Source organism: Myotis nattereri (genome assembly GCF_964212035.1).
Source record: "Myotis nattereri genome assembly, chromosome: 6".
Lineage (NCBI taxonomy): Eukaryota > Metazoa > Chordata > Mammalia > Chiroptera > Vespertilionidae > Myotis > Myotis nattereri.
In genome coordinates this window covers 83959861-83978563 of record NC_138081.1, presented here as the reverse complement: position 1 = coordinate 83978563, position 18703 = coordinate 83959861, and the positions used below count along the sequence as shown (strand labels likewise).

The following is an 18703-nucleotide window of genomic DNA, read 5'->3' as shown; positions in this document are numbered from 1 at the left end:
CAATGTGCCGATTAGTAAAATGATAATACTTCCATCATCTTCTGAGGGTAGTCCCAGAAATATGCAGTAGTGATATCAGAATGCTATGGCAATTGTAACAAAATATGACAAGCCCGATTTATTCATAACCATGACATGCAACCCCAAATGGGCAGATACTGCAAACAATTTACAATGCTGGCAAAAAGTTGAAAATAGACCTGACTTGGTAGCCAGAGTTTTTAATATTAACCTGAATGCTCTTTTAAATGCTATCTGTAAATTCCATTTATTTGGCAAAGCAATTGCGAAAATTTATGTCATTGAATTTCAGAAACATGGACTGCCTCATGCTCACGTATTATTGATATTAGATAGTGAGTCCAAATTACGTTTCTCTAATTAATTCCCTTTCATTGTGCACGAATTTTGTGCACTGGGCTACTAGTATTTATAAAAATACTGTCTGACATATACTGATAGTTGCTACATGTCAGTCTCCATTGTAGTTTTATACTTATGTATCCCTTCAAATCCTTAATCCTGAGATACTAAGTTCCAGTGTGCCATCTAGATTTTAATTATTCAGTACCTTTTGGTAAAACTCTTAAGATTTTTCACAGTAATGTAGTACGTAAGTTATATTTGTTGTCTCATTTAATTCCCAAAAGAAAGTTGTGAGGAAAGGGTAATTGCCCATTTCAAGATATAGAAACAGTTTCAGAGAGGTTATATAACTGGAAAAAGCAGTCAGGGGAAAGTGAATTATATTCATTCATAATTTATGGTGATTTTGGAATTAAGGAAATTTACTTTTCATGCTATTTCCCTTTAGATATTTTATTCTCTTGAATCCTGTAATAGGTTGCTTTGGGCAAGAAAGTATTTTCAGAGACAATGATTAATTTGCCCCTGTTCACATAAAATTAGCACGAAAGCCATATCTATGTGCTCTTACATCTGAGCTATGATTGCTGAAGGACTTGGACTGTTAATGTTGGATCTTATAGTCCTGCAGTTCTCTGGTATCACACCCGCCACTACAAAATCACCTTCAGGGAGGGGCCCATGACTGCTTTCAAATAGTGCCCATTCAGAAAATAAAATAGCTTCTCCGCCAGTACTGATTATCCGTTTTAACTCTCCAGATTGCTTGATATCATTATTTTTGGAGCAGTGTTATCACTGCTATTATTTTCTTGTACCAAAGTCTAGACCAGTGATGGCGAACCTATGACACGCGTGTCAGAGGTGACACGCGAACTCATTTTTTTGGTTGATTTTTCTTTGTTAAATGGCATTTAAATATATAAAATAAATGTCAAAAATATACGTCTTTGTTTTACTATGGTTGCAAATATCAAAAAATTTCTGTACGTGACACGGCACCAGAGTTAAGTTAGGGTTTTTCAAAATGCTGACACACTGAGCTCAAAAGGTTCGCCATCACTGGGGTAGACCTTAGTTATGAGAAAAGTCTGATTATTTGATGGCAAATGCTTTCTAGGATCTAAACTGTATTGCATCCAATGCCCCATCTTTATCACAAGTAATTTTAATATTTGTTCACTCTCCTAAGATTGAATTTATAATGGGATATCTCATTCATCTTGGGGAATCCAGGGAGAGAGGGGTTGTTAAGGATTATTGGATGGATTTTGGCCTGATGGATATTATCCAGGAGTGGGGCTGTTACAATCGGAGGTATAAGGGCACAGAGCCAGGAAACGTGTGCTGTGAACAAAGAGCCACAAGTATTTTGTGGTTCCCTTAGCGTAAGGTTCACAGAAGGAAGTGGTGAAAGGTGGGGCTATAGAAACAAACAGAAGCCTGGGCTTTGCATGCAATATTAAGAAACTTGTATTTCATCCTCCAGATGAAAAGTTGTAAGGAGGGGAATGGTGATATCAGATAGATATTTTCATGTTGGTTGTTGTTGATTGTATGAAGGTAGTTGTGGACATGTAGTAGGAAATGATGACAGTATGAGCTAAGCTAGTGGTCAAACAGCTGGAGAAGAGTAGAAGGAGTAGATAAGTATCTTAGGCCTACCTTGATTAGTTGGATGTGGGAAGTAAAAAGAGTGTACCTACCAGATATCTAGCTTGGGTGTCTAAGTGGATGGTGATACCATAACCTGAGATAAAATATGGAGGTGGACCTAGTTTTATTTTGTTATTGTTGGACCAGGGGGCCATGGGATGATGGTGAATTTTCTTTTTCTTCTTTGACTTTGAAATGGCTTTAAGGCATATAGGTATATATTACCAACTAACAGGTGCTTCATGAGTCTGCAGCTCAGGAGTCAAGTCCACAGGGGAAATTAAGAAATGAGATCTGGTTGAAGGAAGTTGAAACCATTTGGGTATTGAAGAGATTGCCTAAAGAGTATGTGCAAAGTGGTGAGCCCTGGGGGGAATTAGGGATAGGTGAAGAAATAGGAACCTCAGGGAGCTATGAGGAGCACCTGGAATAAGGGTGGCATTGAAGCAAGAGTATATAAAAGGCAGAAGGAGATAGTGGTCAAGTGATTAAATGGCACTGAGAGATACAATTACATAAGAATCTAAAAATTGGATTTGGTGATTAGAAGGTCATGGATAATACTCATTGGTTTGTTGTTGTTTTTTAAGATGTTATTGAGAACATGCTATGTGACAGGACCTGAGCAAGTCTCTGTAATAAAACAATAAACAAGATGAACATGATCTGAGTCCTTTTAGATCTCATCAACTGGGGGAGTCGAGGGTTTGGATGGAAGGATACAGATGAAGAGTTCTAAGATGTAGAGTAAGAAATGCGACGACAGGGCTAGTACAGGTTGCTTCTCATTTCATGGATGCAGTGTCATGAATATTCTGTGCGGGGATGCTCTCCCTACCTCCGAGTCCTCTTAACTGGTGAACTGCTACTTGACCTTTATTTCTCAGATCAAATGTCTCTTCCCTAGAGGAGCCTCTTCTGACCCTTAGGCCACATCAAGCGCCTCCTATCAAGTACTCTCTCCACAACTTGTTCTTTTCCTTCATAGCATTTGCCATAGCTTATGAGTATATATTTATTTGTACAATTGAGTGATGTCTTTCTACACTGTAGACTAGAAGCTCTTCCAGGGCAGGACCATATCAGATTTTATCAATGGACAAATAGATAATTGTTGAATGCATGAATGACTGAATGTTTCCTGGAGAAAAGATAGTGGATCTGGATGTATCAGTAACACGGGATTGTAGCCAACTGAGGAGATGAGTAAGAAAAGCAGTGAGCCCTGGCCAGTTTTGCTCAGTGGATAGAGCGCCAGCCTGCAGACTCAAGGATCCTGGGTTTCATTCTGATCAAGGACACGTACCTTGATTGCAGGTTCCCCAGCCCTGGTTGGGATGCGTGCAGGAGGCAGCCAATCAATGTATCTCTCTCACATCGATGTTTCTCTTTGTCTCTCGTTCTCCCACTCTCTGTAAAAAATAAATGGAAAAATATCCTTGGGTGAGGATTAACAAAAAAAAGATAAAGAAAAGCAGAATATAGAGTATTTTTTTAAGAAGCTTGATAAAAATAGAAGAGTGAGGGTAATTATTGGCTAGAAGAATTATTGTGGAATTAAAGGAAGGATTTATTAGGATGTGGCAATACCTGGACTTTGGCAGGCTAAGCAGAGTACAGTTGCAGAGGGGAAGGGGTCAAAGTGAATGTAAAGGAGGGGAAAATTGGCGTCTGAATATTTCTGAGAACATGAGGCATAAGCTCCAGGGAAGAAGGAAGAAAATTAGGGGCTAATTTTTAGTACAGCCCTACCCTGGAGAATAAGAATTGGACAGTACTCAAGACTCTTCTTCAAAAATTTGTCATAAATCATAAGACTTAACTTGAGATGTATATGAAATTTCCTGTAACAAAGAAAACAAGTACATTGAAGCACAAGTGCATTGAGGAGGGCAGCTACTAAAAATATGTTGTTGTTGTTTTGAAAAGCAAAACTCAAAATGCTTTTGGTACATTGTTTTAAAAACAAGCTGTTATTACCTAGGAAACAGTAAGCATATTTCCAATTATGTACCTGTTTTTCAGGGATCATCTGGACCTATTACGCCCAAGCACTGATTGCCTTGCCATTACCTTTCTGCCACAGCAGTACATAATGCCATTTTAGGTTACCAGACAATAATGAGAATTAAATTATAGAAGCATATGTGTTTTTTTTATGAATAATCTCTTATTTACAGATGGTGCTATGTATTATGAATAGCACAGGCTCAGAAATGACCCTTTTGTTATTTCTGTCTACTACGTTGTGAACTTAATAGCAAATACTCTTATTAAAGAATATTGGGCATATTCCGAACATTCATCTCATGACTTGAAGTGTAAAGAGGTATTTCACAACATTTAGTGTTTAAATATTCAACTCCTTTAAGTATCAGCCAGCCTTATTTGTTATTGATGGAGAAAAACCCTGTGAGTAATGTCAAACCAAGTGACATTTTTGGTTTATGAGTTGTCAGTTCAATCTAATAGACTAGGAATATCTGGTCTGTCCTACTCTCTGTCTCTTAAGTAAAAACAAAAATTTTGATTCTAAATTATAGCCACTGGGTGATGTATTTCTATTTTTTTAGCTAAGCTAAATCAATGAATGTTTTGAAATGATCATAAAACAGCTTCATTGATAAAGAAAATAATTTATGTAAATGTAATTTAAGCCTACATTTTAAGGCTCTGTGTTTTAAAAATAAAGATGGCATTGTCAAAGTGTGCTCTTGAATGAAATATATAGGGAACTCATTTAGCATATGAAATATATTATCCCCTGGGTGTTAGGAGACCAAAATTACAACTTGCTTAACAAATGTGAAAAGTAATACCCCCTGTTGCACAGTAACTTGCATTGTATCAATTTGTTTTTCTGTTAGTATTAAGTTATAATATACTAGAGGCCTGGTGCACAAAATTCGTGCACTGGGAGGTGGGGTTCCCTCAGCCCAGCCTGCCCCTCTCACAGTCCGGGAGCCCTCAGTGGATGTCCTACTGACGGCCACATTCTGGCAGCAGAGGCTTGGAGCAGGCGTCCTGTGTGTGTGTGTCCGCTGGGGGCTGGCCCCAGCCGCATTGGAGGCTCAGAGCAGGCGTCCTGTGTGTGTGTGTGTGTGTGTGTGTGTGTGAGTGTGTGTGTCTGCTGGGGGCCTGTCCCCAGCCACACCGTGGGGGCTTGGAGCAGGCGCCCCCTCTGTGTTGATCCCTCAGGCTCCTGGCCTCCACTGTGTGTTTTTCTCTCCCTTGAGCTGTGGCCAGGGTGGGGTGCTGCCTGCAGGCTCTGCTTTCCTGCTCGTGGATCTCCAGATCACTGCAGAGACCGGGGGCAGGCCCTGCTGGGTGCTGCCTGTGGGGAACTTTCCTGCTCTGGGATCGCCATGGGGTCCCAGCAGTAGGCCCACCTGGGAGCGGGCCACCCTCCGCACTTGCCTGCTCTGTGATTGCTATGGTGATTCCAGGAGCAGGCCCACCTGGGGGCCACCCGCCCTCTGCACTTCCCTGCTCTGGGATCACCATGGCAATCCCAGGAGCAGGTCCACCTGGGGGCCGCCTGCCCTCTGCACTTGCCTGCTCTGTGATCCCTATGGTGATTCCAGGAGCAGGCCCACCTGGGGGCCGCCCACCCTCCACACTTGGTTGCTCTGGGATCACCATGGGGTCCCAGCTGGCAGCGGGGCTTAGGCGGCACGCGGGAGTCCCGGCTGGGGGCGGGGCTTAGGCACACAAGGCCTGTTCAGGAGACTGGAAACATAGTCTGACTAATGCAGAGATTATGCTGTCATTTAACTAAGATGATTGACCTCTGATTTTATCTTTAAGTTTATAATAAGAGGCTATTTAGCATGATAAAGACACACATGAGTCAAAACCCTTTCTCTATTCACTAACAGCTTGCTTTTCTGAGCTCTGGTTACGCGTAAGAATGCCAGTCTCATGGTACGGTTATGAGGCTTAAAGGTGCTAATCTGTCCACAATGCTTGGCACATGATGTGCTTTAAGCAAATATTAGTCCTTTTCTCTTTGCTGGTCAAATGCAACATGACGCTTTGTGATCAGGAAAAGTTAAGCTTTATTGTCTCCATTTCAAGATCACATGCAGCCCACAATGAAAAAGTTGAGTGTATGACGAAGTCATCTTTATTTTGGCTGCCCAGCAGTTCTCTTTAACGTGCTCAGGTGGTTTACAGAAGGATCAGAAGTGGTGCCAAGGTCCAGCAGGACCTTTGGCCTACATTCTTCCTGTACACCACCCGCTGTGCTAGGGGATTTGGGCACAGGAATCGTTCTTCAGAATCGTTCCCAGAAACAGGCACGACAGAGGGTAAATGCTGGGCTGGGGGTGAGTTTACCTGGAAGCAAAAGAGCTTGGGCTTCAGAAACTCTCACCTGCCAAGTCCCTTCTTAGGCATGTACCCCATTTGTGTTTGTAATTTACATTCTTCTCCTTAAAGAGGGCCCTCAAATCAGATAACCTTCTGGCCCCATAAAACCTACATCTGTCAGGTAAAAGAAAAGAAGTCGATACAATTTTTTGTAATGTATTTATATTGATTTCAGAAAAGAAGGGAGCGGGGGAGAGAGAAAGAAACATCAGTGATGAGAGGGAATCATTGATTGGCTGCCTCCTGCACTCCCCCTATAGGGGATTGAGCCTGCACCCGGGCATGTGCCCTTGGCGGGAATAGAACCCAGGACCCTTCAGTACGCAGACCAACGCTTTATCCACTGAGCCAAACCGGCTAGGGCTCGATACAGTTTTAAAAGGATGGATTGGTCAATAGCAGAAAAAGTAAGTTTTGCCTCTATGGACCAAATAATGAGTTGTTAGTAACCTCTGACCACAGATGCTCATTTGCCCTTAACCACAAGCTAGCCCTTCCCTATCTAGGAAGGCGTCCTCTAGTTCAGCATCTGCCCAAGAATTACCCATGTCAGGAAGTGAGGAAGGGGACCACCTGGCAAACAGGAGGTGTGCTGTTACATTGCCCATGTTACTCACATTTTTCGGTGCATAAAGGGGAATCAATAGTGTATTGTTCTGGCTCAGGATGTGACAAACAATGGGTTAAGCACTGTACATGCATTATCACATGTTAAGTAATATTGAAACTGAGGCTTGGGAGAGGTCAAGTAACTTTTTTTTGTCATTGATCTCAGAGAGGAAGGGAGAGGGAGTGAGAGATAGAAACATCAATGATGAGAATCATTGATTGGCTGCCTCCTGCACACTCCCTATTGGGGGTTGAGCCCACAACCCTGGCATATGCCCTGACCCAGAATCAAACTGTGACCTTCAATTCATAGGTCGACGCTCAACTACTGAGCCATGCTGGCCGGGCTCAGGTAGCTTTTTTATACAGCGAGTGGAGCCAGAATTTAAACAGAGGGCTTCTTAAAATCAAAACCCAGGCTCTTTCAACCTCCCTATGTGGCCAAGGGTTACCTGCTGAGAATCAGCCACTGGGAGAGAATGGACATTTAACCTACAATCCACCCAATGATTTTGAATACCTAACATCCTGTCAGAAACTCAGTGCCCTTTCTTCCTTGGTTCCTTCACTGATCTTGTATTAAGTGCCTGTGATGGGCTGCCCTGTGCTTAGTTTTTATTCAAAATTGTCACTGCCCCCTAGAAGCTTTCCAGATGGGTAGGTAGACAGATAGGTAGATAAATAGGCAGGCAGATGATTGATAGATAGATAGATAGATAGATAGATATAGATACTCAAGAAACTTTCACCATTACTATGATTAATATCTTTGGTTATTTTAAAAGCAGCCTCAGAAATCCTTTTAAAATTCATATTGTTTCTTTAAATCAAAGTTTAAAATTTCAGTTATTTAATCACTAAAATAACTGTTTTCAGTTATTTAAACTGAAAACACTGCATGTGATTTGGAATTAGCAACTTCAAAAATTTTATTTTCAAAATCTGTAAAACAGTTAGGTTTGAAATGGATAATTTTTATTATCTGTCAACCTTTTAATTACTCCTTTTACATTAAAGATCTCTTATTGCTGGGTGACTTTATCCATAATCATTGTCCATTTTTGAAAAAACATAATTGTAACTGCTACAGAAGCTCAGGGAACTAGACTGTGTATCGAGGAAGGAGAACATTATTTTAAATGAAATATGTAAAGTCATAGACTGGCCAAAGCTTAGCTAAAATGAGTCAAGCAGCCACTGAGGGTTTGGCTCACATGATTAATTGTGACGTTCTCGGTTGCATTAAAATATTCATTGAACACTAGTCCCAAAACAAAGTCATGGGTAGAAACTCTCAGTAGTCAAAATGGTATTGGAGACATTTTAATTACATTTCCTAAGTAAAGAATTTTAGATATAATGATTAAAAATATATATATGATAAGAATAAGTGAGCTATAGTTTGAATATATTAAGTGCCTACTCTGTAGTGAAATGGGAAGACTGCTTTTAGTTGGCCCTGTTTCAATCACATGGAGTTGGACAGTGTTACCAAACCTTTTTAATGAAATACTGAGTTCTCTTTTATGAATGCTCACCTGAGAAACTAATTGTGCACATCCTGGAATGAAAGATGGCTCCAATTTATGAGTGTCCCTGAGGATTCTGTCTGTGTCAAGTATCCAATTATATCTCAAAGAGTAAAATCTTGATTATAACATGGCCTCAGGGCTGAAGCAGTGACTACCACGTTGGGTATACGGTGGACTATTCAAGAATAAATGCCTTGCTGTTTTCCGCGCGGGAGGGGAGGGAAAAAAAAAAAGGAATAAAAGCCTTGTTACATTAAGGGTGAAGTTGTGTTTCATGTAACTTGACTGCAATAATTGAGGAAAGTGCTTAGTTGCACAAATAGAATTCTGCAAACAGTTCTATAAACATATTTGCAAATGATATTATGGTTGGAAACTAAAATGGTATTGTGAATACACTTCTAGCACCTATCATTTTCTTCCACACAAAGAGCTTTCTGCTTCTTGATGTTTATTCAGAAAAAGTTTTACATAATACGGGCTTTTAAGGAATACTCTTTATCTCCTCTTATTCCCCCAGTCGCCTTGTTGAACACAGCTTACACAACATCCACTTTCCAAGCATTTTAAAATGCCTCCTGACCATTGAGTTGGGTGTATGTCTAGAAAGACATGTGAGCTTTCTTTGAGATGTGTTAGTTTAAACATTAGTCATAACCAGCCAGCAGCGTGAGTGCCTAAAATGTTACTGAGCTTTGCACACATGAAGTGTTTGACACAAAGACGATCCTGGAGAACATGATTACAAGCAAACTGAAAGGCTCAGGACTGCTATGTAAGAAAAGTTTATGTAGTGGCAAAACTTGTTAAGTGTTGTTCTGTAACATTTGCCAGATTTACTTGCTGAAAGTTTTAATTGCCTTTCCTTTCCTTTCCCTCTTTTGCGGACACAGATCCACATCCAGAGAACTGAAGGGTGTGATCACATGACCTGTTCACAATGTAACACTAATTTTTGTTATCGATGTGGGGAGAGATACCGCCAGCTCCGTTTCTTTGGAGACCACACATCAAACCTCAGTATATTTGGATGCAAATATCGCTACCTCCCAGAGAGACCTCATCTAAGGAGATTCGTGCGAGGGTCGGTCTGTGGTAAGTACTGGACATGACCTTGAGGCATCTTCCCTGGGGAAGTGAGCAGTGATAGCAGAACTCAGAAATGGAGTAGCCACGGTAATGCTGACCACTGCCAGCTATCCTAGTGGGGCCTTTACTCCAAAACGGGGGGGAGATAGTCTCTCTCCCCTTGAGTTTATAATTAAAAGCTTAAGTTGGTTGGCAGGACTGTCTTACATGAGCCACCAGATTTTGTTCAAAATAAAAATTACTAATTTCTCTGCAGAAATGTAAAATTAATTTTTCAGTTTCTGTAACCTATTGCGAGGCGCCTATTGAGAGAAACGTCAGATTTATTTTTATATAGATAATACCTAGCAGTGAATCTTATACCTACCCCTCTCTTTGTTCATAGAGGATATGCTATACAATAAAAAACATCCATATGTTTCAGAGCCCTTAATGGAGTTCCATTGTATCCATATAGTTGATAAGTCACTGTATATCTTTTCTATTGTATTAATAGCTAACAGTTAATGTACTGAGTAGCAAATGCCCTCAGAGCATACAAACCCCAGTTTTTCCTCCTTCTTAATCTTCAACAACACACAATGTCATACACAGATATGCAAACATAAACACAGGTTTTTGCTCTGGCCTGATTCCACCTTCATGTGGGCAGTTCTTCAGACCTCATAGTTGTTTCAATAGCACTGACTCCCCTGGAATGTACCCACTGTGGGATTTCTTCCTCTCTTTTCATCACAAAGAACACCATTATGTCTTCCTGTGGTAGTTTCCCATGTATATGCGACACTTGTTAACATCTTCCACGTCGTCCATTTTCTACCTCTTTTTGCCTAGTTCCTTCATGAAGCTGTTTTAGAGCTCTCTTTAGCTCTCCATCACTGCTATGTAAACCACTCCCCTCTCCAGTATCATATGATGGTTAATCAGACCCAAGCTGGTGCTGATGATACATTCCTATCAAGTAAAAGAGAGAACATATATTTTAGGATTCACTTTAATTTATGGAGACCAGTTGCCATCATTTTCTAAAATCTTGTATAACCTCTATAAAATGTCCTCACTGAAACTCAAACATAATTTACCAGAGCCAACATAATTCAATATAGTCAACATTGATTTTAATCATTTTCAATGACTTGATTTGCTTATAATGGTATATGATATAATTATATAACCAATATTTACTTATTAGTTATAATAGACTTGGGAGGGATACTCAGGGAATCTAACCCCTATTTATAATAGTAATACCAGGAGAAAACTAATTGCAAATTAAGTTTTGAGCTGTAACCTATTTGTAAGTCTATGCATGCAGAGAACAACCTACAAACACAAAATCCTACATTTTTTGCATTGTTCTTTTCTTTCCTACTTCAGCGCCGTTTTGTGGCATGACAGTTCTTTTCCTTCCATTCACTAGAATCCTCTTCTCAGAGCATAGAGTCGAGTTATGTACCAGCCTGTAGAATGCACAGCTCATAGAATTTGTCAGCAGGGAAATCTTTTCTCTGTTCCTTTTCTGTTTTTATTTAAAAATGTTATGGTCAGCTTTCTGTAAATGATTTTCTTTTGGGCCTACTTTCTGTTCTGAGTGTGTGTGTGCGCATGTGTCAGAACAAACCTGCAATGTAGGAGCAGCTGGCCCTAGGATAAGCTCTCCCTCCCACACAGATCTTCCACCTCCAGCACAGCTGCCTCTAACTCCTGTGGACCACACTCCCTGTGGAGAGGTTCCCACTTCTCCCATCTGCACAAAAGGCAGGAAAAGGGGTAACTCTGTCAAAGGGGTTACCTTTGCTGCCATCTAAGAAGGAAGAAGGATTGACCCTAAGGAAGTCCTCCCGCCCACTGTTCTTATGTGATGTAACCCAGTTTGCTCCCTTGGTTTGGGACCACCGCCTCCAGATGTCCTTGAGCAGAGGCACAGAGGGGCTGCTCTTCTCTCACACCTGGAGTGTGGGAACCATGGTCTACATTGTGTATGGCCACATGAATGAACATACTGAGCTACATGCACAGAAGAGAAACAGAGTCTTTTAAAATATGCAGGCCAAGCCCAGCCAGTGTGGCTCAGTGGTTGAGTGTTGACCCATGCACCAAGAGGTCCTCGTTCGATTCCAGGTCAGGGCACATGCCCAGATTGCATGCTCAATCCCCAGTAGTGGGTGTGCCGGAAGCAGCTGATCGATGTTTCTGTGTCATCAATGTTTCTCTCTCTCTCTTCCCTTCTCCCTCTCCCTTCCTCTCTTTCTAAAAATAAATAAAAACATATTTTAAAAAATAAAATATGCAAACCAATGTAGTCTAACCAGTTTAGCATAGTTTTAAGAATGTACAAAATGTCATTGTTCAATGAGATTTAATATTACTTAATCGGATTCTGTCGTTGGTGAAAACTCTAAGTAAAACCCAGGGTGTCAATTGTGTCAATTGAATGGCAATCTTTTACAATTACATATTAAACACTGTTTTTTTTTCTATCTGTCTGGTCATGGTTCCAAAGACCACTTCTTAAGAATAAAAATACTGACATTTTTTTCTGGCTTCATTATGTTTCTATTATTTTTATGTAATTGGATATTCCAAATTACTGTCCTTCATTTGTAGAATAATGTTGCTGCTTTATTTTTAAACAGCTCAGTGATTCTACTGCCGAGGCCCTCCATTCCTTCCTCCTCTCTTCGTGTGTCTGTGCTCTGCATCTACACTGCTATGTCACATGCCTTAGGATGAAGATTATTAAGATTATGACATAACAAGATATTAACTATTAGGCTTTTGTGTGTGTGCTAGTGCCTTTCAAAGTTAGTGGGATTCTGATTGTGAACTCTGCTATGTTTGCATATACCTGGTGTTTATTATAATCAGTGCTCAATTGTTTATTTAGGGGGAAAAAGGCTGATTGATGCCTTTGGGCATCCTTATCAACGTTTAGACATAGCACTTATTATAGAATGCTTCCTTTTATAACTTGTTAAGATGATTTACTCGAATAACTTCCAATATATTGTATGTTTATTGGTAGTTTTCTCTAAAATAGTACTGCAATATCCTTTTATAGTTGTTTATTAGGTGTTCATATTGGTTTCTTTGGTCCCGGAAGTAAATAAATCACTTTTCCAGAGGAGGGGTTGGGCAGAAGTCCTCTACAGCACCTACTAGCTTTCCATTCTGTGAGCTAATTATATTTTTGAGACACAACTTAGATTGTGTCACTCCGTAATCTTTTAGAATCTTGAAAATTGAACATGGAAGAGACCTAAAGGAAAAGTCCTGGGAGAATAAAGTGAGCCAGTAGCTTGGTAGTTTTTTTGCTTATAAAGGATAAATGATTTATGAGATGTTTGACTAATGTGCCCAGGACTGCAGTGAAGTTACTAAACCTACATCTGTATATAATTGTTCTACACCTGATACATTTCCTTAGAGAAACACTGCCTTCATTATCTTTAGACTTCCTTTAAAATATAATATACACTGTGGTATTAACAAACATAGCTGAAATGTTTGTTGGGTAACTTTGCTCTAAGACTCTAAATGGTTTTGCCTTTTGTTTTCCAGCTGGAAAATTATTTGTTGCACCTCTAATCCTGGTCCTGGGATTAGCACTAGGGGCCATAGCAGTTGTAATTGGTAAGAAACACTTAACATATCTGAGATTAGAATTCTCTGAGTGCCGTAGAGAATGAGTGCAAATGTAATAGTGTGAGTCTGTTATTAAGTGGACATGATGTCTGTTCCATGCTTGCTTTAGATAGGCAATTGATTTACAGATTCAGAGGCTCGTATTTCATATAGGATGTATTTGTGTGGCACCTGTTCAGTCTATGGACACCTTGTACCATGTATCTTATGAAGCATCATTAACCCCGTTTGAATAACGATATTCATACAACTAGTATTTTAATGAAAGAGTCCAGTGGCCTAGAACCCAGATTTTTTTAATTCTGAGTTCCGGTTGGATCATCAAAGAAAAGAGGCTCTGGTACACCCTTGGCTGTTTGGTTTGTTCTAGTGAAAGAGTGCCCTGAGTGATAAGACCATAAACCCAACATACACTTGAGCCCTGACCAATAGAAAATGTGTCAGCAATTTGTATAGTGTTATGCACAGAAATATATTAAAATATGTTTTTTAAAGCTGTGGTTTCTGAGACTCTAGCTTTAAAACCACCTGGAGAAGAGGGCCAGTTTAAGCACAGGTTGCAGATCCCTCTCCACGGTTTGTGATTCAGTGTCCAGGCAGCGCCCATGGGTTTCTAGTTCCAAAAATTTCTCAGGTGATGCTGATGCTGCTGGACCAGAGACCACACGTTCAGAATCATCGCTTCAGAGAACATTAAGTTAAATGCTATAGGTAAAGGCACCTCTGATGATGGTTTCACATAGTGGATGGAATTATTTTCTAAATAAAATAACTTTTCATATGTAAAGTTCTATTTAGCAAGTAATTTGCACATATAGGACAGATGGAATTATAAAGTAACTGACATTTATTACAGCGAGCCAATCTTTACGTAGTAGATACTATTGTTACCTGCATTTTACAGTTGAGGAAATTAAGTCTTCCTGGGCTAATCATAAGTGGTAGAGCTGGGAATGAAACCTGACATTTGGCTCCACAGCCCATGCTGTTAAGTAACACATTATTCTGTCTGAAGTATGAATATCATAGTATGCAAATAGTATAACTAGAGCTAATAAGTAAGACTTAAACCTAAGGTTTGATATTTTGATAGAAAATGTTGTTCCATTTTCAAACTGGTATCACTGGAGATTGTCAAAGAGGGGAGAGACCTAAAGAAAATGAATAAAGAATGAAATCTTGTACAAGTAAATACATTTTGTGCCATAGGTATCTCTCCTCTTTTCATTTTCACATATTGCTAGATTATGATGATTTGTAAATCATTTTCAAAATGGAAAATTTTCAACTATGTAAACCGAAATGCCTCTCCTCCTAATGAGCTTACAGTTTTTTGTTTTGTTTTAACCCCTAGGTTTATTTGTATTTCCTATCTATTGCCTTTGTAAAAAACAGAGAAAACGATCACGGACAGGTATGCACTGGTGAAGTACACACCATTTCATCTAACTAAGCTGGTCCGGGTAAGAGCTATCCAGAATGGCACACCCGCCTTGAGAGTTGCGTCTTGGAACACAGCGAGAGGACCCATCTGCCATCTCGTGTCTCCGTGGTTCTCTGCAGGTCACGATGCCTCTAGCTCCGTTGCACTCCCCACATGGTATCCCGGCCTTTCCTGATATTGATTGCTGCTTTTACAGAATGGTCACTTTCATATACTATAAGCACCTATGTCATAATTCTGACCTTCTTAATGGGTCTTGGAAGAAATTATTTTAAGTAAGAACCAGTTATCCTCAGCACTGTCTGAGCATGCCTCTCCTGAGAGCTGCTTGGACTGTCTTTGTACCTGAACCCTCCTCCAGCCCATCTGCGAGACTGGATGTGAACAGCCGAAGCCCCACCTGTACCAACAAGCAAGGCCACCTTTCAGCAGGTGAAGGCTCACCATATGCCCCTGTTTTCATCTGTGGCCCAAGCAGTGTAATTCCTTCCTCCTTCAGATGCTGTAATTGTCTAAAAAAAAATCTCAGTGCCCAAAGGGAATGAATGAAACAAAATTAATGAAAAGAATCGTGAGTTTCTGAAGTGTATACATGTAGGGGTATGAAAGTGTGTGTGTAAAGATTTGTATTAAAACTCGGCCCAATGACCTTGTACTGGTCAACTTCCATGCCTCTACACTATTTTCCCACATTTTCATAGATATCTTTAAAGATGATGGTTCCTTTGTGAGCATAATTTGAGAATGTACTGAATTAAAGTCAATTTAGACAACAGGCTATTTCGATTGTTGACCCTATTTCTTTCTCTTTGTCACACACACACACACACACACACACACACACACACTACACACATACACACACAGAAATGTGTGCCTTGTCACCCAAGGATTATCCAACTTTATAAACTGACAAAACTGACTGATTTTAGGAAATTCTCAAGACCTGAACATTCAGTCTCAGATTTCTTATATTTTGGCTTACATGTTTCACTATATGAATAAATTTTTTAGGCAGAATTAGTTAATTTAAATAACAGGTTTGCTGTGGAAAACACTGCTTAATCCTTTAAACAGACGCCTATTCTGCTAATTTTTTAAACAACTTGTAATTACAGATAATTTTGCTTTAGGTCAAGGTGTGGCATTATTTACTCCATCCTCTTCTTTCTTTCTTTCTCTTTAATTTGTTCCCAAGTTTTACTAGTTTTGAAGGATTTTTTCTTATGTTTACTCTTCCTATGCAGAATAATGTGTTGGTATCTTCTCATGGAGGGGTAATTTAAAAAAAATTGTGTTTATGGGTTTATCTAAAATATAAACTGCTTTTGGAGAAGGAAACCAAAAAAAAAAAAATTAAGGAATTATTTTCAGGAAGTTTTACCAAGCTGAAGAGGACAAGTAACTAAATTATGTTATTCCTTTGTTTTCATCATAAAAGTTCATCAGCAGAAAGGAAGTAAAGACCCCTAAGAAGACTAGTTTTCACTTGTTTCCAAATGCTTAAAATTAGTTATCTGCATAGGTATAGCATTAATTTCACAGCAACCTTGTGTGAGTTGAAATAGATGATGTGAAAAAACATGCATTAACATGGATAGTGTGTCTTGTTGAACTCCAAGGTATAAGAATATTTATGATTTTTATTTTATCTAAAAGTCCATGGTATTGAAGTTTCTGAATGACACTCAGAATAGCTATACTATAGCTTCTGGACTAGACTATTTCCAGGTAGAGGAGGGTATGCCGTATGGTTCTGGAATGCCATACTACTAAAGCATAACATGATACCAGAAAAAGCAATGTGCTATATAGTTTCACAAAGTCATCTTTCCATTCATTCATTATCCATCCACTTGACAAATATTTATTGAGTGCTTATTCTACATGCTCTAGTATTAAAACTGAGAGAATGAGAATTTCCATCTTAAATCCATGTAATTCTTTCCTAAAGTGCTTAATTTTTGTAAATTTGTCTCTTCCAGACTTAGGTGTTAGTTTGACAATACGTGAATATAGTAATTCTAAATCTAGTGGATATGGTTATGTGTGATATATATGAATGTATATATACTATTTCCATAGAAACATGTATATATATTATCCATATATTTATGTAGGATATATATGTATACATATATAATATCTCCATAGATGCATATGAATACATATGCCACATACATATATATACCAACTCGCTAAATAATATACTCTCTGGTCTTAGATAATCTATTTTCTTAGGTGTTGTGTCTGTTGCCTTTGGCCTACTCAGGGATTTTTATTTCTTTGAATAACTATTCTTTGGGAGATATTTTTATATTATTTGGAAACGTTCCAATTTTCCAGTTACAAAGTGGTATTTGTTACCAGTGAAGGCTGTTTCATCAATGCTTCAGCAAGCATGTACTGTGTTGCATAGGATTGTCCTTTTTCTATAGCGTGGATTCTTTTTAAAATGTGTGTGTTTTTCCTCTTTAAAAGTTGTTATAGATGGGGCCTTTTCTTGTTGGTGACTTAAAGTAATTATTTGTGATTTTTTTTTAACTAAGTGGCATTAAGATCTGGGAAAGAGAGAAGGAATTAAAAAGGATTATATGTCAGTGCCAACATTGAAGTTAAAACAATAGTAATAACTTTTGGAATGAATTCTAAAAACTACTTTGGAGAAAGAGGCGTACACATAAAATATCTTTCTATCCAAAGCTTGTCATTTTTATATGTTTTTATTGTAAATTTTAATATATACTTTTTTTGAAAAAAATCAAATCATACAGAATTATAACATACAAATTTCTCTACTTAACCCACTCCTTATTTTCTAGGGGTAGACACTGTTAGTAATTTGGTATGTGTCCTTCCAGACACTTTCTACAGATATACAAACAATTGTTCGTGTGTGTGTCTGTGTGTATATTAGTTTTATACAGCCAGAATATTAGCATTCTTACTGTCCTGTGACTATTTTCCAGTTTATTATATATTGGTAGACACCTTTCAATAAGGGTTTAAATAGAGTTACCTCATTCTTTTGTAAATTACTACATATCCCACTGTGGGGGTATACTTTATTTAATTAGTCTCCTGTCAATATCAAGATCACTTTTTACTTCTCTAGTACAAAGCATCAGTGAGGGTCCTTTATATAAATTGTTGTCACTTTGTGTTAACATTTCCATTAAGTTTTTAAATTTGGCTCCGATAACATATTTGTAATAAAATGTTAATGTATTTTCTGTGAATGAGATCATAGAGATTGTATATTTGAGATCTTTTTCTTGGAGAAAAAAACAACTATATAGAAGTGCATAATTTTAAAAGAAAAGCATCTTTTGCAGGATAGTTTTACTCCTGCTTAATTAGCCAAATAAATATCTTGCCAAGACATATAAAAGAAAATTAATGTTATTCTAATAAAAATAAAATTTAATGAGATGTCTATAAGATATCCAAGGAAGGTACATTGATATTTGGATAGCCTAGTTTTAAGACTTGAGGGATTTAAATGAAATAACCAAACCGATCACATTTGTCCCATTTTTTGGTAAACACTATCCATGTCCATGCATGTTGCTGCACAAAGGAACTTAATTATGCCATTGTGAAAAGTAAGAAGCAATATCTTGGCAATTATGAATGGCCACCGTTATCTATAGAAAAATTATTAGATGGTATGCAGGTTTGGTGGTTGGGACGTTTATAACTTGTGGAATAATGTGAAACATTCCTTTTACAGTGAAGCTTAGCAGTTCCCTAAGAACCTCTGCATGTGGACTTACCCAGAGAGCTCAAACCTTTGGTACAAGCAACATCGTGTTGCCACCACCTTGATTTTCTGATAGGTGCTATTGTATCCTGAAGGTGGATCAGACAGGAAAACAATCAAAGGTAATTAAACACCACTTGGGTTATAACCTGATATCTCTAATCGTACTTTCCAGACTGCGGTATCAGGATTCAGTGGTGCCTGTCTGGAGATTCCTTGTCCAGCCAC

At 38.7% G+C, this 18703-nt stretch overlaps 1 protein-coding gene across 1 annotated transcript in view; it reads left to right on the top strand.

Annotated features, from left to right (window-relative positions):
* RNF217 (ring finger protein 217) overlaps positions 1 to 16055 on the top strand; it is a gene marked incomplete at its 5' end in the record, with an annotated part of 111354 nt that extends 95299 nt beyond the window's left edge. Inside the window, 3 exons of the mRNA XM_081094299.1 lie at positions 9428 to 9629; positions 13185 to 13256; positions 14623 to 16055. Coding sequence (XP_080950425.1) covers positions 9428 to 9629; positions 13185 to 13256; positions 14623 to 14696 — 348 coding nt within the window. The 3' untranslated portion in view covers positions 14697 to 16055. The remainder of the gene's footprint in view (positions 1 to 9427; positions 9630 to 13184; positions 13257 to 14622) is intronic.
* Between the last annotated feature and the right edge of the window lie 2648 nt (positions 16056 to 18703).